Source organism: Molothrus ater, chromosome W (genome assembly GCF_012460135.2).
Source record: "Molothrus ater isolate BHLD 08-10-18 breed brown headed cowbird chromosome W, BPBGC_Mater_1.1, whole genome shotgun sequence".
Lineage (NCBI taxonomy): Eukaryota > Metazoa > Chordata > Aves > Passeriformes > Icteridae > Molothrus > Molothrus ater.
Genome location: NC_050510.2, coordinates 3492947 through 3513623, shown reverse-complemented (window position 1 = coordinate 3513623; position 20677 = coordinate 3492947). Strand labels below are relative to the sequence as shown.

The window sequence follows — 20677 nt, the reverse complement described above, 5'->3', positions numbered from 1 at the left end:
AATGATGAAAAGACCATATAATCCACTTAATCCAAAATCCAAATAGATCAAAAGGATAAAATAAAAACAGAGTTCTGAAAAGCACTCAGATATGGAGGCAAAAGGTCTATATTCTAAAATCTCTCCTTATGCACATCTGATAGACATTAGATCAAATCTGAGAGATTTTGCATTAGTGATTTTTGCACTAAGAATTCCTTTTTCAGAAACTAAAGGCATAATAATAATAAGGTTCCAGAAAAATACACTGCTTTTCAAATAAGTCAGCACTTTTGAAAAGCGCTGTATTAGTTTCACCTAAGGGGACTGCATCTCTACTTTGAGAGACTTTGGCGGGAGCTAAATATTTTAACAGTTTTGCTAGAATCAGGAATTTATTACAGAAAGTACTATAATTTCCAAAGGACTGCAATCTCCATTTCCCACCTCTACCAAACATTATAAAGGCATCTCAACATTAAAAAAAAATCCCAAAACCTTAGCATTGCCTTAGGCAAGTGTAATAGCTGTATAAATTTTAGCAAGAACCTCCCAAAAAAATATCTCTGCCTCTCCTCTGGAATAAACAGTTCCACCACACTAATGGTTCCCAACCTCAGAAAGAACATGTCATATCCATGCAAAGTCTTACTGTTAAAAAAGAAGCATCTGAAAACCTCTGATGAAGCATAGTACTGTAGAGATTTCATGTCAGCCATACGAGGAGCAGCTACGGTCACTTGGCTTGTTCAGGCTGGAGAAGAGGAGACTGAGGTCAGACCTCATCACTGTCTACAACTTCCTCACAAGGGGAAGAGGAGGGACAGGCACTGATCTCTGGTGACCAGTGACAGAACCTGAGGGAACAGCTGAAGGTGTATCAGGGAAGGTTTAGGTTGGATATTAGGAAAAGCTTCTTCACACAGAGGGTGGTTGGGCACTGGAACAGGTTCCCCAGGGAAGTGGTGATGGTGCCAAGACTGACAGAGTTCAAGAAGCCCTTGGACAATGCTCTCAGGCACATGGTGGGATGATTGGGGTGTCTTGTGCAGGGCCAGGATTTGGACTCAATGATCCTTGTGGGTCCCTGCCAACTCAGGATATTCTATGGTTCTACAATTCTAAAAACAATGACACAAGAGATCACTAATCTTCTATCAAAACTTGTGAGTACAATTCTACTCAAAGTAATTTATGGAAGACAACAACACATGCCTACACAGAACGTGTAGTGTGACTGTAATATGTATTTCCATGCCTCAATTACAAAAGCAGCAATGCTTTCAAAAGCATATGCTTTCATGCAGATTTTACCATGTGCTAGCACCTAGAGTAAGATCTTTAGAGGGACGCTTGCTATGTACATCATCAGCTAACACTATACATTCCTGTTCTAATTAGACTGAGTGCATGCTACAAGCATGCTCTTTTCTTGGCATAATGTGATCTGAAGTTACAGTAGATGTACTAAAATGCACAAATTCAGGGCTCTTGCATAAATACAGTAAGTAACTTGACAAAAATGAATGGCATATTTAGGAGTTACTGGATATTTTTCTAACATATTCCCATAGGAAGAATAGAGTAAGCTTCTTCCTGCAGTCACACCAAACCAAATTACTATAAATAGAACAATCCCTGAGCATATGAACTTGTAGACATAGTCCAAACTTACAAGCAATGGCAAAAGTGTTACCAAAAATAAGAACCATATTTCTCCAAGGTAAGAATTTTTCAGGAAATCTGTCTCAAGACTGCTGAAAATCCTTTTACTCAGTATTATTAATTCATGGCTGAAACCTCAGCAGCTAAAGTGAAAAGAACTGCTGTCTGGCATAGGGGCAACTTACTACCAGTGAATAAATGGTGGTCATTTGTCCCAATATAAGGCAACAACTCTTGCACCTGATTCACAGCAATTGCAGGAACTCAAGAAGAACTGAGACTTGCCAGAGGATATAGGTGGAAGGAAAGCATAAGGCTGGAATCCTTAATTGGTAAGATGGATATTGAAGAGTGGTGAAAGGGTGAGATCACAGTCTATAAAAATCACTTCTTTCCCCAAAAGAAACACATCAGTCTGCCCATGGCTATGTAATTACAGTTTACAAACTTCACAACTCATGCTCAATATCTCCTGAAAGCCAGAACAAAACAGAAAGAGTGTTTTAGTCTCACTCTGTTTGAAGATTGCTGTGCATCATCAAAAATACAGTGTATTTTTTGAGATGCTTCTTCGCTAAAATGTGCTGGAGAATCTACTCAAAGTATGGAGATATAAAAGTAGCTTTTTAAGTAGTAGAAGACAAACAACAAACTCTCCATAGATAAAATTAGTAGAAATATAAGCACAGTAACCAACTTCATCATTTCATTTAGGCAAAATTAAAGGTAGTAGAGATTTCTTTTAAGGTGAGCACCCATTTTCTTTGTATATTCACAATGTTTTCTAACAAGACTTGATTTAGTTATCAAATGAGAAATACCTAAAAAGTTAATCCTTTTAAGGAACTGCAACAAGAACATTTACACACACACACGAACACAACAAACACTCTCTATCTTCAAGCATCTTTAAAAACAGAAAAAAAAAATCTTTGAATAGGGAGAAAACTTGTTCATTCTCTGATGGTTAACCATCCAAACCATATGTAAATTAAGTTGCCTCCATGCAAGTACATCCAAAATAGACTATTTTTACCTATGAACTTCTAGAATCAGAATTTATGCTGTTTTCCACTCTGCAAATTTTTATTTGGCGTATCTAAAAAATTAGCATTATACTATAAAAGAATTTTTTAAGAAGTAGTTAAACAGAATGCAGAGGAAGCTTCTAAAAAATACTTTTGCTAACCTGTCACTATCTACTTTAAAAATCACATCTTCAAGATTTACATTTGGGTTTGCATCCACTTTTGATATTTCTGAAGGCTAAGACCTTCAAACCAGCTAACAACAACAAAAAAAGAAAAAGTAGGAAAAAAAAAAGAAAAAAAATAAAAGAGGATAGATTGATAGATTGAATGTAATCAGTTAAGACAACCAGTACAGCTACTGAAGTGAAGAGCAAACATTTCACAGGCTTATCTGGTTCTGTGCTAGAGACCATATCAATATATGGTAGATCTCTAAAACTTGGAAAGCCTACATAATAATGAATATCCAGTTGAACAAACATTGGAAACAATACAGTAGTATATATTACCCAATCATTACAGCGCCTTTAAAAGAATAGATATGATTTTAGTCTAACACCTCCTTCTCATAAGGTTCAAATTGGGATATGAATAGAAATGGCATAAAAGAGCTTCCCTGTATTTTCTTAAATTAGTTACTTTTCTTAACTAGTTAATACTTTAACCACCAAAACTTATTACAAATTTTAAATTATGGTACTGATAAGATTTTAGAAACTATAAACAACATCAATTGTATTTCACTCAGTCTCATAGTTCAAAATAAGGGTAGCTTAAAAAGAATGCTGAAACACAAGACCTTCCCTTTCCATCCATTAAGATCCCAAATAAAGAACGCTAAATATTTAAAAAATGTATATATGAGAGATTACAATTCATTGCTTTAAGGGGAATGGTGATGAATGTCATAGACCCACCTACACTGAGTAAACAGAATTGTACTATGTGACAATGACAGGAAAGTTTATATATGGGGTCTATAGGGATATATATATTTTATAATATATAGTATATACACACACACAATCCTTTTACCTTTATCTTGCACTTCTTTTGAAAATCGCTCCCTTTCAATAGCTGATTCACGTTCTATCCGCTCAATTTCAGCCAATGCATCCAATTCTACTTCATCATATGACGTTATAGCTCCTTGTTGCGAAACCTGTTGCTGTGTCTGTACCACAGGAGTTTGAGGCTGTTTTGCAGCAACTGAAGTGTTCTGTTGCAAAACAGGCACTTGTTGTGCCTGAAGGAAAGCTGTCTGTTCATGCTGCAGCAAACACTGAGCAGCGTTTAGTGGGCGGTTAACATCCTGTGGAGTAACGGGTGTTTTAGAAGTCTGTCCTGGGTACTGCACATTAAAAGGAATATCACCCTCTGAAACACTGCTGTTTTCCAAACCAGAAAGCATATCATCCTGCTGGTCCATATCCGAAGATCTTACACGAGACAGTCTTAATGTAAGCTTAGTGGAGTCCTTGGAAGGAGAGCTAATGATATCATACATTGCAGCTTTTTCAGTCTGTTCTTTTTCATCCTTGCCTAACTTCATTTTCTTTTGTTTCTTTTGCTTTCTTTCTGGAGAATCTAACAATATGTCTGGGGGAACATCTCTAGGTGATGAATAAGGTGGAGGTTGAGATTGTTGGATTAAAGGTTGTCTTGATCCTAGAATAATAATTCAGAAAAACTGAACAGTTATGTTGTTCCATGTTTATATAAAAACACACTAAATATAACCTACATAATTTTAATATGTATTTGTAAATATACATCTGTGTTCATAAAAAGTCAAAGTGAGATCGGCAGGAAGCACATCATGTCTAAATCAAGATGCAATTCAGATAGTTGCAGTGCATTTCCTAGGAATTTTAGCAGTCTGCTACAGGTAGATAAGGGATCATTTCAGAGAAGATGAAACAAAAAACACACCACCAAAAAAGACCACATAAAAATTGTACCTGCAGGTTCAGAATATCAACTATTAGAAAGCAGTCAATGAAAGCACACTGACTACAGAAAAAAGAAATATCAAAAAGATTCTTAATAAAGTCCAGCGATGAAGACTTAACATTCAGTGCGTAGGCGTTAGCCACACATTTTTAAGTAACCAGATATATATCTATATATAATCAAAACATACACAGCCTCCTTAACTTTCATTCTGACAGTTCATTTTCAAATTTGTTCTTTGGGGGTTCTTATTAAATTTCAGGTAAACTCATTCCAACCTCCCCCACTCACTGCTATCTAAAACCCACTAATTGTCTTAGAGTATTTTTCATCATTTCCTGCTTTATCTTCACTCTTTTTTTTCAACACATGAATTTCTATCCCTACATGCACCCATTTCAGACTTTGAGTACATCTAGGGAAATTTTTAAAAGAGAACATTCTTTGTTGCATCACAGTTAAGATGGCCACACTACACATAGCATCATCACACAATTACAGAAAACCACAACACCACCTCAGAAGGCTTCAAGCCCAACCTTTTATACCACTCATGTTCATGCAATGCACCTGTGTGCCTTCTGTTCCCTTTTGTGATTGGTCAGTACACCTCAGCACTCCATGTCTCATTGCTTTCAATACTGTCACCTGCTTTTCACAGTTGTAGCCCATTAGGGATGAGGCTCACCCACAGCCCCATTCCCAATTACCACAAACTGTGTACCTACAAGTCTTCAATTAATCACATGACATTTTTTGTTCCTCAAATTAAACCAGCTCCCCATAACTGTTAGCTCAGAAAAAACTTTGAAAAACAGAGAAGCTTTTAAACATGTCTCATTTATAACTAAGCTACAATTTTTGGCTTAAAAAGGAGTAGTGGTAGGAAAAAAAATAAGAGCTTCTTGCCTAGACCAATAGGGCCAGCCTCCTCTTGTTAAACAATGCAAACATTTCTCCAATCCCATTCATCCACTGAGGAATACTGATCTTCAAAAAGCAGTGACAGATTATTATTAGTCATTCTGTTTTAGGTCATCATAGGTCACTACTTCTAACAACAATCAAAAGCTAATTGAAATACAAGTCCTCATGTGCTTTATTCAAGATATACCACTTAACAAGAAAGTAGCTTTATTCTGAAGCTCAAATTTCTACCATATATATTAAGAATTATTAAGCAATGTACTGACCTGTAAATGAAAAAGAGAATGGATACTTCTAGCAAAGCTTCAATTCATATAAAAGGTGTGCCATTACTGATGACTTCTTTGCATAGACTACTATGCTTATTTTCTCTCCCTAGTATGTTCTGCGAAAGTCCTATAACTTCTGTATGTAGAGAGCAGGGTATGAAATGGATTTATCTTACCCTTTTTCTTGACCATCAGCAATAACTCCATATTATGCCAATTAAATCCACAATTTTGGGAAGCCCTGTTTTGTCTCATCCTGATTCCCAAGATCTTTTCACTACTCAATTTCCCCTCTTCAGATTAGATACCACACTCAATCACCAGTACTGAAGACCTGGCTACACCCTATGAAGATCTCTCACTTGCCTTCAACCAGAGATTCCTATTCTTGTGATGTCCCCTCCACACACACACTTCTAATTACTGTCTCTTTAGACAATAATTTACATAATCTCAGCATACTGTACAGCAGAAACTGTTTGCTATTAATTTTTTTAAGGCAATGACTACCACTCACTGGAAATACAGGCTGCATTTTTGTTTCTACAAATATTAGAGGCAACTCAAAACTATTTCGAGATCTTATTGACATCTTACTCTTGATTTATCTCCTAAATAAATACTTAATAAGTTGCAACAATAGAACATTTAGTGTTTTTCACGGCTGCTCTTCAAATAAAGGAGACATTTGATTCTCCCTTGTCAAAAACATTTAAGTAAATTTGACAAGATTGTTATTAATTGTATTCATTTGGTATTTATCATGCTGAAAAATAACACTGCATCAACAGATAAGGTGTTTTTTTTTTATCTTTGGATAGACTTGAGGAAGTCAGAAGGCACAGTAAGCGGCGACAGCAGGAGCCACAACTTCGGCATATTCAGACGGCTCCAGGGAGTGCTGCGAACAAGGTGGGCAAACAGGGCGGGGCACAGCAGTTTGCACGGCAGGACGCGCAGGAAGGGCTCAGTCCCCCTACTAGCTCCAGAGCTCAAGTGGTGTTCAAACGCCGTCTCAGGAGGAGCCTGGGTATGGTAACCACTCAGTGGGGACTCATGCCCTCTGCAGTTGCCAGAAAGGATGTCCCAACACAGACAAAAACAAACATGCAGCCGTCCAAGTCTCAGGCTGCAGGGAGAGCCAGAGACTGGCACTGTCATTGGACAGCAGTAGAGACAACAGCTGGGTGAGGTGTGATAAGGTGAGCGATCTGTTCAGCCTGGTGGTGGAGCTGAGAGAGGAGGTAGAAAAAGGTTAAGTATCAGAGACTGAGAAGGAGTTTGACTGGTGGAACCATGCTCTGGCCTCCCTGAGCCAGGAACAACCACCAGAAAATAAACCAGATCAAGAGGGTCCTGTATCTTCCCCTTGCCAGGCTGAAGGCAGTAGATCAAAAGGGGTTAATAGAGGCAAGTCCTTCCTTGGGGAAACAAGTGAAAGCCCTTCCTGCCCACCTCACCCTCCCAGATTCCTCTGGACAACAGGTGTGAGGTTCTGATTGTTGAAGGATGTCACCAGGAAAGTTCCTAGCCTGGTTTGGCCCATAGATTACTACCCATTACTGGTCCTTCACGTTGGTGGCAATAAAGTAGCAACACATAGTCCGAGGGTGATCAAAAGAGACTTTAAGGCCCTGGGATGGTTGGTGACGGATTGTGCAACATAGGTAATTTTCTCCTATATCCTTCCAGCTGCAGACAGAGACACTGGAAGAAACAGACAGACCCTGTCTATTAATACATGGCTCCATGGCTGGTGTCACCAACAAAATTTTGGTTTCTTTGTCAGTAGGGTGGCCTACATGGCACTGGGCTTGCTGGCATAAGGTGGAATTCACCTCTCAAAGGGGGAAGAGGATTGTCGGCCAGGACCTAGCAGGGCTTATTGATAGAACTTTAAACTAGATGTGATGGGGGAAGGGGACATCAGGTTTAACAGTGATAAGGTATGGGACAACATGCCATCCCACTCATAACGGTTTAATGCCAGCAAGAAATGCCCAGAGCCTGGAGACGGATCTCATGTCAGCAGGAGAGCAGCTGAAGGACAACACCAAGGAATTCCAGGCACTCCAGCCAGTAAGCCAGCTTCATCAGGGGCCCAACTTAAATGCCGCTATGCAAACACATGCAGCATGGGGAATAAACAGGAAGAATGAGAGACGTGCACACACCTATGATCTTACTGGCATCATGAAAACATGGTGGGATGACTCCTATGACTGGAGTGCTGGAATGGAAGGATACAGGCTCTTTAGCCTGTATCAGGAAGGACGGACAGGGAAGACAAGGAGGCAGTGTTGCCCTCTATGTCAATGACCACCTAGAATGTACGGAGCTCTGCCCAAAGATGGATGAGGAGCTGACCGAGAGCTTATGGGTCAGGATTGAAAGGAGGACAGGGACAGATGATTTTATAGTGAGGGTCTGCTACAGGCCACCTGACCAGAAAGATTGAGCCAATGGGGCCCTCTACAGACAGATAGGAGCAGCTTCATATTCACAAGCACTGGTGCTCATGGGAGACTTCAACCACCCCAACATCTGCTGGAGGGACAACACAACAGGGCACAGGCAATCCAGGAGGTTCCAGGAATGTGTTGATGACAACTTCCTCCTCCAAGTGACAGAGGAGCCAACAAGGACAGGTGCTATGCTGGACCTTGCTCTCGACAACAAGGAGGGGCTGGTGGGGAATGTGAAGCTCAATGGTAGGGTTCAAGATCCTTAGGGCAGCAAGGAGGGCACACAACAAGCTCACTGCCCTGGATTTCAGGAAAGCAGACTTTGGTCTCTTCAGGGAGCTCCTTCATAGAGGTCCATGGGATAAAGCTCTGAAGGGACAAGAGGCTCATGAAAGCTGGCTGTTATTCAAGGATCACCTCTTCCAAGCTCTGGAGTGATGCATCCCAATAAAGAGGATGTCGGGCAAAAATGCCAGAAGACACCAGCATGGATGAACAAGGAGCTCCTGGACAAACTCAAACACAAAAAGGAAGCCGACAGAGGGTGGAAACAGGGACAAGTAGCCTGGGAGGAAGACAGAGAGATTGAGCATCCAGGGATCAGGTTAGGAGAGCCAAAGCCCTAAGAGAATTAAACCTGGCCAAGGACATCAAGGGCAATAAGAAAAGCTTCTAAAGGTACATTGGTGATAAAAGGAAGACTACAGAAATATGGGCCCTTTCCAGAAGGAAACAGGAGACCTGCTTAACCAGAATATGTAAAAGGCTGAGGTACTCAATGACTTTTTTGCCTCAGTTTGCACCAGCAAGTGCTTCAGCCACACTGCCTGAGTTGCAAAAGGTAAAGGCAGGGACTAGGAGACTGAAGAACCACCCACTGTAGGAGATCGGGTTTGAGAACATCTAAGGAACCTGAAGGTGCACAAGTCCGTGGGACCTGATGAGATATATCCAAGGGTCCTGAGGGAACTGGCAGAGAAAGTGGCTAAGTCACTATCCATAATATTTGAGAAGTCATGGCTATACAGTGAAGTTCCCACTGCCGGGAAAAGGGAAAGCATAATCCCCATGTGTGGATCTGCTGGAGGGCAGGAAGGCTCTGCAGAGGGATCTGGACAGGCTGGAGCCATGGGACAAGGCCAATTGTATGAGGTTCAACAAGGCCAAGTGCCAGGTCCCACATTTGAGTCACACAACCCCCTGCAACACTACAGGCTTGGGAAATAGTGGCTGGAAAGCCGCCCACAGGAAAAGGACCTGGGGGTGCTGAGCAACAGCAGCTGAACATGAGCCAGTGTGTGCCTAGGTGGGCAAGAAGGCCAATGGCATCCTGGCTTGGATCAGAAATGGTGTGACCAGCAGGACCAGGGCAGTGATTGTCCCTCTGTACTCAGCACTGGTGAGGCCACACCTCAAGTGCTGTGTCCAATTCTGGGCCCCTCACTGCAAGAAAGACATTGTAGTGCTGGAGCGAGTCCAGAGAAGGGCAATGGAGCTGGGTCTGGAGCACAAGAAGTGGCTGAGGGAGATGGGGGTGTTTAGCCTGGAGAAGAGGATGCTCAGGGGGGACCTTCTTACTCTCTACAACTCCCTGAAAGGAGGGTGGAGCCAGGTGGGGGTCAGGCTCTTCTCCCAGGGAACAAGCAATAGGACAAGAAGAAATGGCCTCAAGTTGGTCTAGGGAAGGTTTAGATTGGATATGTGGAAAAATTTCTTCACAGAAAGTGTTGTCAAGCCCTGGAAAAGTCTCCCCAGGGCAGTGGTAGAGTCACCATCCCTGGAGGCATTTAAAAGCCATGTAGATGTGGATCTTGAGGATATGGTTTAGTGGTGGACCTGGCAGTGATGGGTTAATGGTTGGACTTGATGATCTTAGAGGTCTTTTCTAACCTAAATGATACCATGATTTTGCCCCTCTACTCCACTCATAAGACTGCACCTGGAATACTGCTTGCAGTCTGGCGCCCCAAACATAAGGACCTAGACCTGTTGGAGTGACTCCAGAGGAGGGCCATGAAGATGCTCAGAGGGCTGGAGCACATCTCCTATTAAGACAGGCTGAGAGAGCTAAGGCTGTTCAGCCTGGAGAAGAGAAGGCTCTGGGGAGACCTTAGAGCACCTTCCGGTACCTGAAGGGAGCCTGCAAGAAAGCTGGAGAGGGACTATTTACAAGGGGATGGAGTGACAGGTCAAGGGGGAATGGTTTCAAACTGAAAGAGTTTAAATGGGATTGGCAAGATCATGGAGCAGATCCTCCTGGAAACTATGCTAAGGCAAATGGAAAATAAGGAGGTGACTGGTGACAGCCAACATGGCTTCACTAAGGGTGAATCATACCTGACCAATTTGGTAACCTTCTATGACAGGGCTACAGCAGTGGTGGATGAGGGCAGGGTGACTGATGCCATCTACCTGGAATTATGCAAAGCATTTGACACTGTCCCACACAACATCCTTTTCTCTAAACTGCAGACATAGATTTGACAGATGGACCACTCAGTGCATAAAGAACTGGCTGGATGGTCACACTCAAAGAGTTGTGGTCAACGGCTGAATATCTAAGTGGAGACTGGTGACAAGTGAACTTCCTCAGGGGTTGGTATTGGGACCAGCACTGTTAAACATATTTTCTGGTGACATGGACAGTGGGATCAAGGGCACCTTCAGCAAGTTCACTGATGTCATGGAGCTGTGTGGTTCAGTTGACACACTGGAGGGAAGGAATGCCATTCAGAGGGACCAGGAGAGGGTTGAGAGGTGGGCTTGTAGGAACCTTATCAAGGTCAACAAGGCCAAGTGCAAGGTCCAGCACCTGGGTCCGGGCAATCCCAAGCACAAGTACAGGCTGGGCAGAGAATGGGTTGAGAGCGGCCCTGGGGAGAGACTTGGGGGTAGTGGTTGACAAGAAGCTCAACATGAGCTGGTAATGTGCACTTACAGCCCAGAAAGCCAACCCTGTCCTGGGCTGCATCCAAAGAGGAGTGGCCAGTGGGTCGAGGGAGGTGATTCTATCCCTCTACTCTGCTCTGGTGAGACCCCACCTGCAGTACTGCCTCCAGCTCTGGAGTCCCCAGCACAGGAAGGACATGGACCTGCTGAAGCAAGTCCAGAAGAGGCCACCAAGATGATTAGAGGGCAGGAACACCTCTGCTATGAGGAAAGGCTGAGAGAATTAGGACTCTTCAGCCTGGAGAAGAGAAAGCTCCAGGGAGACCTTAGAGCAGCCTTCCAATAGCTGAAGGGAGCCTGCAACAAAGCCAGAGGAGGACTCTTTATCAGGGAGTGTAGCAATAGGACAAGGAGCAAGGGCTTAAAGCTGAAAGAGGGTAGATCTAGATTAGATGTTAGGAAGGAAGTCTTCCCTGTAAGTGTGGTGAGGCCCTGGGACAAGTTGTCCAGAGAAGCTGTGTCTGCCAAATCCCTGGAAGTGTTCAAAGCCAGGCTGGATGGGGCTTGAAACAACTTGGTCTAGTGGAAGGTGTCCCTGCCCATGACAGGGGGCTGGAACTAGATGGTGTTTCAGGTCCCTTCCAACCCAAACCATTCTATGATTCTATTAAATATTTTTTTGGAGTCAGAAGCTGGCAAAGAAAAAGACTAGAATATCCATATTGCACTCATGGATGGTTGGTGTGTTTGATAAAATGGAGGTGATGACAGATCCTAAGAAACATACACACACTACTGCTAAATATTTTAAGAGACTTCAAGCTACAATGTGTCCATGTTGGTTTTTTTTTTTTTATTTTTAATTTAATACAATCCTATTTACCACCTTCACATAAACTGTTTTAATGAAAATGAGATCAGACAAATTTACCCTGGAACCCTGGCTAAATCAGTCTCAGAACTGATAATAATAACATTCAGAATTTGTGACTCCACAGCAGATTCAAAAAGTGAAATACAGTTCCTTCAAAAGGATGGTAAAGTGCTGCCCACAGTATTACATATTGTCTGTATGATTTCAGTACATACTAGAAAAACAATTTCTCTATATGGATTGAGATAATAAAGAGGCAGCATTTGCAAAGTGAATTTGTTAACAATAAGCACCACCAAATCAAAACAATTTTATTCCATAGAGCAATGTCTTGTGGACTACAAACTGAGTGTCATGACTCAACTTTTTAATGACTTTCTATATAGCTTCTCATAACAATTTCACTAACAAGCTGTAGAAGTATGCTCTAGACAAAAATACTGCAAGACTACAGTATACCCTATCATAAAACTTTCAAAATATCAGTTGTTCTTGGTAAAAATAGATGTACAGAACAGAGGTGAACAAAAGCAGCTTTCCAGAGCACTGCCTTAAGAATAATACCATGAAGTATTTGTCATTAACAACTTTTCATGTAACATAATTATTTAATTAATCTAAAGATCATAATGAGCTTTTGGTGTTGAGGGTTTGAGGCCCACAACTGCTTTTAAAAACAGAATCAAACACTTTTCTTGACTAAGTGGAATAATCTTTTTAAACAAAAGAAATTCTGTAAGAAGCAGCACAAATTTTATTTATTTGAGAAAGAGCAATTGTAACAACATGAGAAGAAAGGTAAGCTCTACAGAAAGACAGCAATAGGTTTATAACAGCTTGCAACACGAATCTAAATTATCACCAAAGGAGCAGCTATATTCATATGACAGTAGTATACAATGTCATCTACAGTACTTTTCTGACTACTCATCCTTCTAAGTCTTTAAATAGAGTTGTATCTATGACTTAGGGTGGTACAACATTAAGACAAATGCAGACCAATTAGAATTCAGATAAAAAACATCAAAAACAAAAGCTCAGAAATTATAACTTATACAAAGATGATAGAAAGAAATGGTGCTGTTCAGTCTGTAGAAGATTAGATAGTTGCATGACACAATAACATTATTTGATATGTAAATGATTGCTAAAAATAAAAAAAATCTATGTTGTTTGTCCTTTCCCATTGGAAAGAAGTCAAGAAGTGTCATGCCTAACTGCAACAAAAATGATTCAGGCTAAGTATTAGAGGAAAACCTTTGCAGCACCAAGAATTTGAACAGGTTTCATGGCAAGAGTAAGGAAACTCCATTACTGACATTTTAACAAAAAAAAAGAGATGGAAGTTATTCAGAGTGATACTGGTACATCTCATCCAACATGAGATTAAAAAGATGGGAAGCCCCCAAGCCCTTTACTGCCATATTTTCGAAAATCACAAAATCTTTCTCTGGAAATCTTCTCAACTTTTGTACTAGATATAAAGAAACTATCACTTATTTTGATCAACAGACTATATTGACATTCATTTTCAGAGAGCATAACTTGAAATTTAAACTTAAAGAGATAGCATATGAGACAAAGAACATACATTTGTGAGGTTTTTCAGGATATATTATATTTACTTTCCACACACTCTTTGAGTATTTTTCAGGGAAGGGTCCCACCAGTTTCTCCAGAGTTTTAAGTGCCTCATGAAAAACCTCAGCTTTGGCTGTTCCAGCTTAAAACTGTTGCATTCAGAAGCATCCTTGCATAAAAAATGTGAAGACTTGAAGAAAGAAACAAGAATGAATGCTTATTTTGGCCCTGTCAGAAAATATCTTTGAATAAATTTCTTCCACCTTTGTTCTGAATGACAGAGAGTGAGATGATAATTTTTCTTAACAAGTACCTCTGAGAGCACTGAAGTCTGTACTACAGATTTGAGAAGACTGCTAATTCTTCTTGCCAACCACTATACATGCAAGGACCAAGTGTAGAGAAATCTCCATGGAGAGGTCTTATAAATATCTAAGAAAACAAAAGCAATCTTTCCAAATTGTTCAGAAAATAATAAAATACCCATTTATAATTTATGGAAGAAATGCAACTTCTTTCTGGAAAAGAGTAAAAAATCACATAATTTCATAAGGGTTACTATTTCTTACAGATGTTTTTCTAGAACTATATGGAAACAGGATGGTAAATATATGAATTCTTCTCTTTGGAAAGCAATGGACTAAAAATATTGTGGAAGACTTTTCTCTATATAGATCTTTAGAAGTTGTCTTAGGTTAAAAAAAAATCCAATATTCCAGAGTATTGGGAAAGTAGAGCAAATGAATAAAGGATTTTGATAAGTAATCGATCTAGGGTAATAGAGACCACAGAATATTTTATGAGCTCAACAGAAGTAAAATACATGTTGACTTCTTGTAGAGGAATTTATAGAACTATTTTTTTATGAAAGGAGATGATAGCAAGAAAACAGAGCAACTATTGTGTTTGCATAGCTAAAAATATAACAATTACATAACAAAGAAGGGATAAAGTCCAGCCGAGAGCTTTTGGATAAAACTTCAGCTGCTCTGGTACCTTTACTGGAACAGAAGTGAGGGGAAAAAAATCTGTAGCAGGGAAATTTTACTCTGTTGAGTAAGTAAATAACCAACCAAAAGAAAAAATATACCTTCTGTCATCTCTCAAATAATTGCCTGAGTTGCAAACAAAACTTCTTCCTCCTTCAGATTCTGTTAATCAGACAGCTCTCATTCATAAAATGTCCTGAGCTGGAAGGGACCCACAAGGATCATTGAGTCCAACTCCTGGTCCTGCACAGGACACCCCAACAATCCCACCCTGTGCCTAAGAGCATTGTCCAAACACTCCTTGAGCTCTGGCAGCCTTGGGGCTGTGACCACTGCCCTGGGGAGCCTGGTCCAGTGCCCAACCACCCTCCATGTGAAGAAGCTTTTCCTAATATCCAGCTTAACCCTCCTGACACAGCCACAGCCATTCCCTCAGGTCCTGTCACTGGTCACCAAAGAGAAGAGATCAGAGCTGCTCCTTCCTCTTCTTCTCAGAAGGAAGCTGTAGACTGCAATGAGGTCTCCCCTCAGTCTCCTCCACAATAAACAAACCAAGTGACCTCAGCTACTCCTCATCAGTCTTGCCCCCAGGGTTTTTCACAGAATCACAGCATCATTAGGGTTAGGAGGGACCTCTGGAGATCATCTAGTCCAACCTCCCCTGCCAAGGCAGGGTCACCTGGAGCAGGTGACTCAGGAACACATCCAGGTGGGTTTGGAATGTCTCCAGAGAGGGAGACTCCACGACCTCCCCAGGCAGCCTGTTCCAGTGCTCTGCCACTCTCAATGGACAGTTCTTCCACATGTTGAGGTGGAACTTCTTGTGTTTTAGTTTATGGCCATTGCTCCCCATCCTGTCACTGGGCACCACTGAAAAGAGTCTGGCACAATCCTCTTAATGCCTACCTTTGAGATATTTATATGCAATAATGAGATCCCCTCTCAGTCTTCTCTTCTCCAGACTAACCAGGCCTAGCTCCTGAAGTCTCTCCTCATCAGAGATGCTCCAGATCCCCCATCATCTTTGTAACTCTCCACTGGACTCTCTTCAGGAGCTCCTTGTCTTTTTTGTACTGAGGAGCCCAGAACTGGACACAAGCACTCCAGATGTGGCCTCACTAGGGCCAAGTAGAAGGGGAGGATCACCTCCCAGAGCTGCTAGCCACACTCTTCCTGATGCACCCCATGATACCATTGGCCGTCCTGGCCCCAAGTTGCACTGCCAGCTCATATTCAACTTGTCATCCACCAAGACTCCCAGGTCCTTCTCTACAGAGCTGCTCTCTGGTAGATCAGCCCCCAACCTGTGCTGGTACTTGAGGTTATTCCTCCCCAGGTACAGAACCCTACACTTTGCCCTTGTTGAACCTCATTAGGCTTCTCTCTGCCCAACTCTCCAGCCTATCAAGGCCCCACTGAATAGCAGCACAACCTTCAGGTGTATCAGCCACTCCCTCCAGTTTTGTATCAACAGCAAACTTGCTGAGGGTACGTTCTATCCCATTGCCCAGGTCACTGATAAACAAGTTGGATAAGACTGGACCCAGTACTGATCCCTGGGGAACACCGTTGACTACATGCCTCCAACTGGATTCTGCCATGCTGATCATGACCCTCTGAGCTCTGCCAGTCAGCCAGTTCTTGATCCACCTCACTGTCTGTATTGGGTCTGACTGAGATAGAGTTCATTTTCTCTTAGCAGCCCTCACAGTGCTGTGCTTTGCATTGGAAGCTGGAAAGGTGTTGAGAACACACCAGTGTTTTGGCTGCTGCTGAGCAGCACTGGCACAGCATCAGTGCTGTCTGTCAACATTCCCCTCCGCCATCAAGGGGCTGGGAGTGAGCAAGATCCTGAGAGGGGACACAACCAGGCCAGCTGACCCAAATTAACCAAAGGGATATTCCATACCATGTGACACCAGCTCAGATATAAAGGTTACGGGAGGGAAGCAGAATGGGGGGGGGCGGCGGCATTCTTTATTCTACGTTTGGCTTCTGGAGCAACCACTATGTGTGCTGAAGCCCTGCTTCCTAGGAAGTATCTGAACATCACACACTGATAGGAAGTAGAAATTAACTTTTCCCCTTTGCTTATGCACACACAAACTTTTGCTTTTCCTTTTTTTGCTTTAGTAAACTGTCTTATCTCAACCTACGAGTTGTTCTCCATCTTATTTCCTTGCCCCTGTCCCACTGGGGAGTGATAGAACAGTTTGATGGGTACCTGGTGCCCAGCCAAGGTCAAACCACTACACTATCCATTCATCCAACCCACATTTCCTGAGCTTACCTACAAGGATGTTATGGGAGATAGTGTCAAAAGCCTTGATGAAGTCGAGGTAGACAACACCCACTGCTCTCCCCTCATTGACTCATCCTGCCATGCCATCACAGAAGGCTATCAAATTGGTCAAGCATGATTTCCCCTTGGTGAATCCATGCTAATTACTCATTATGACCTCCTTTTCTTCTACAGACTTGTTGATGACCTCCAGAATGACCTGTTCAATCACCTTTCCAGGGAGTGGAGGGAGGCTGACTGGCTCGTAGTTTCTTGGGTCCTCCTTCTTGCCCTTTTTGAAGATGGGAGTAACATTGGATTCCTCCAATCATTGGGCATCTCTCTCATTCTCCACAACTTTTTCAAAGATGATGGAGAACCAGAGAGTAACAACAGTAACAACATCTGCCAGCTCCCTCATCACCCATAGGTGCATCATGGGCTCATGGATTTATGGGTGTTGAGTCTGTTTAGCCAATCTCTAACACAACCCTCTACGACCAGGGGAAGTTTTCTTTCTCTGGTCTTCCTCTCTTACCTCTGAGGTCTGCAACTCCTGAGAGTCATCCTCAGCAGTGAAGACCGAGGCAAAGAAGACATTCAGTAATTCCGCCTTCTCTGTATCTTCCATTACCAGGACACCCATTGGATTCAGCAGAAGCCCCACATTTTCCCTAATCTTCCTTTTGCTACTGGTATACTTGTAGAAGCTCTTCTTTTTATCCTTGATGTCCTTTGCCAGACTCAATTCCAAATGGGCCTTGGCTTTGCTTGTCATATCCCTGCATACCCTGACAACATTCCCATAGTCTTCCCACATGGCCTGTCCCTTTTTCCACATCCTATAAATTTCTTTCTTGCGTTTGAGATTTGCTAGAAGCTCCCTGCTCATCCATGCACATCTGCCCCCTTTCCCTGATTTCTTGCTCATTTGGATACATTGGTCTTCAGCTTGGAGGAAGTAGTGCTTAAATACTGACCAGCTCTCTTGAACTCCCTTCTTCTAGAGCCCCATCCCATGGGATTCCTCTAAGCAGGTCTCTAAAGAGGCTGACGTTGGCTCTCCTAAAGTTTAAGGTTCTAGTTCTGCTGTTTTTCTTCCCTCACGCAGAATCCTGAGTTCTACCATCTCATGGTCACTAAAGCCAAGGCTGCCCCCAACCTTCACGTCTTCAACCAGTCCCTCCTGGTTTGTAAGTACAAGGTCCAGCAACACACCTTTCCTTATTGGCTTCTCCACCACTTGCATCAAAAAGTTATCATCAATGATCTGCAGAAACTTCCTGGACTGTGTGTGCTGGGCCATGTTGACTCTCCAACAAATATCAGGGTGGTTTAAGTTCCCTGGGAGAACCAGGGCCTGTGACTGCGAGGCTATTTCCAGTTGCCCATAGAAAGCCTCATCAACTTCCTCCTCCTGATCAGGTGGTCTGTAGTAAACACCTGCAACAATGTCACCTATATCAGCCTGTCCCTTAATTCTCACCCATAAACTCTCACCTCGTTCATCTGTCCCTGGGTAGAACTCAATACATTCCAATTGCTCTCTCACATAAAGATTGATTCCACCACCTCGCTTCTCTGACCTGTCCTTTCTAAAAAGTACATACCCATCCACAACAACATTCCAGTCATGTGAACTATCCCATCATGCCTCTGTCATTGCAATGAGATCATGGCCCTGCAACTGCACACAGATTCCCAGTTCTTCCTGTTTATTACCTATGCTGCATGTGTTTGTATACAGACACTTCAGAGAGGCAATCAAGCATACCCCTAGAAGGGGTATAAGAGGATTCACCATAACCATAACCACTCTTGATGTGGTTTTTCCTTTGATCTTTACCTTGAGGGGCAGTCAAGGAACATCATTCACTGCAATGACTGGTATGACCTACTCCCCAGGAGGAAGTAAAGGCATGAGTATTGCCACTTTGGACCCTATCCCCAAGTCCTTTGGTTTAAAGCCCATCTCACCAAATTGGCTAACCTGCTGCCAAAACTTCTCTTGCTCTTTTAAGACAGGTGGATCCCATCCCTCCCTAACAGGCTGCAATCATCAAAGCACAACCCACTGTCATAAAAGCCAAAACCTTCTTGATGGCACCAGCCACAGAGCCAGACTGATCTGCACTATGTGTCTGCTTCTGGCGATCCCCATTTCTCTGACCAGTAGGATAGATGAGAAGATGACTTGGGCACAGATGTTTTTCACCTGCCTTGCCAAGGCTTTATAGTCTTCCTTGATCCTACCTACTTTTTGGCTTGCAGCATCATTCGTACCCACATGAAAAAGTAATAGTGGGTAGTAGTCTGTACTCTTGAAAAGCTGGGGCACTCTTGGCAACATCATGGATATCAGCCCCCAGTAGATAGCATACCACTCCTAGCTCTATCAGGCTGGTAGATGGGGGCCTCAGTGCCCCATAACAGAGAGTCACCCACTATGATCACTCAACATTTCCTTTTACAGTAACTACCATGCACTGCTGGTGCAGGTTCCCTTTGTTGGCCTTGCTCATGGACATCTAGTCTTTACAACATCATATCTTTTTGGGACACCTTCCACTAGATCAGGTTATTCAGGGCCCCATCCAACAGTCCTAATTCTCTCAGCCTTTCCTCATAGCAGAGGTGTTCCTGCCCTCTAATCATCTTGGTGGCCTCCTCTGGACTTGCTCCAACAGGTCCATGTCCTTCCTATGCTGGGGACCCCAGAGCTGGAGGTAGCACTGCAGGTTGGGTCTCACCAGAGCAAAGTAGAGGGACAGAATCACCTCCCTTGACCTGCTGGCCACTCCTCTTTGGGTACAGCCCAGTACACAGGGGGTTTCTGGGTGCCAGCGCACATGGACGGGGCATGTCCAGCCTCTCACCAACCAGCACCCCCAAGTCTCTCTCCCCAGGGCTGCTCTTCACTCTCTACAACTTCCTGAAAGGTGGTTGTAGTCAGGTGGGGGTTGATCTCTTTCTCCAGGCAGCAACTGACAGAACAAGAGGACAGAGTCTTAAGCTGCACCAAGGGAAATATAGGTTGGATGCCAGGAAAAAGTTTTTTACGGAAAAAGTAATAAAGTACTGGAATCATCTGCCCAGGGAGGTGGTGTAGTCACCATCCCTGGATGTGTTTTAAAAAAGATTGGATGTGGCACTCAGTGCCATGGTTTAGTTGAGGTGTTAGGGCATGGGTTGGACTCAATGATCTTAAAGGTGTCTTCCAACCTAGTGATTCTGTGATTCTTCATCTGTTCATCCCCCAGCCTGGATTGATCCTGGGGATTGCCCTGACCAAGGTGCAGCACCAGCACTTGGTCTTGTTAAACCTCATGAGATTCCAGTGGGCCACTTCTAGAGCTTGTCCAGATCACTCTGGATGGCCCTGTCCTTTAGGTGAGTCACCTGCACCACTCAGTTTGGTGTCATCTGCAAACCTGCTGAGGGTGCCCTTGATCCCTTTGTGTCATTAATGAAGATAACACTGGTCCCAATATAGACCCCTGAGGGACACCACTGGTCACTGATGTCCATTGAGCCTCAGAGCTGTTGACTACAATCCTCTGGATGCGACCATCCAACCAATTCCTTCTCCCCTGAAGAGTCCACCCATCAAATCCATCTGTCTCCAATTTAGAGAGAAAGATGTTGTAAGGCTCCATATCAAAGGCTTTACAGAACTCCACAGAAAGGACATCTGTAGCCCTTCCCTTGTCCACTGATGGAGTCATTCCATCAGAGGAGGCCACTGGGTTGGTCAGGCAAGGACTTGCCCTTGGT

The 20677-nt window shown here is 42.9% G+C and overlaps 1 protein-coding gene across 4 annotated transcripts in view; it reads right to left on the bottom strand.

Moving 5' to 3' along the window:
- LOC118701528 (nipped-B-like protein) overlaps positions 1–20677 on the bottom strand; it is a 167396-nt gene that overhangs the window by 76460 nt on the left and 70259 nt on the right. For 3 of the 4 annotated variants that reach the window (XM_036406183.1, XM_054517780.1, XM_036406184.2), the window contains exon 9: positions 3711–4343. The exons of the other annotated variant lie outside the window; for it this stretch is intronic. In XM_036406183.1, the coding sequence (XP_036262076.1) occupies positions 3711–4343 (633 nt within the window). The remainder of the gene's footprint in view (positions 1–3710; positions 4344–20677) is intronic. 4 annotated transcript variants of the gene reach the window in all.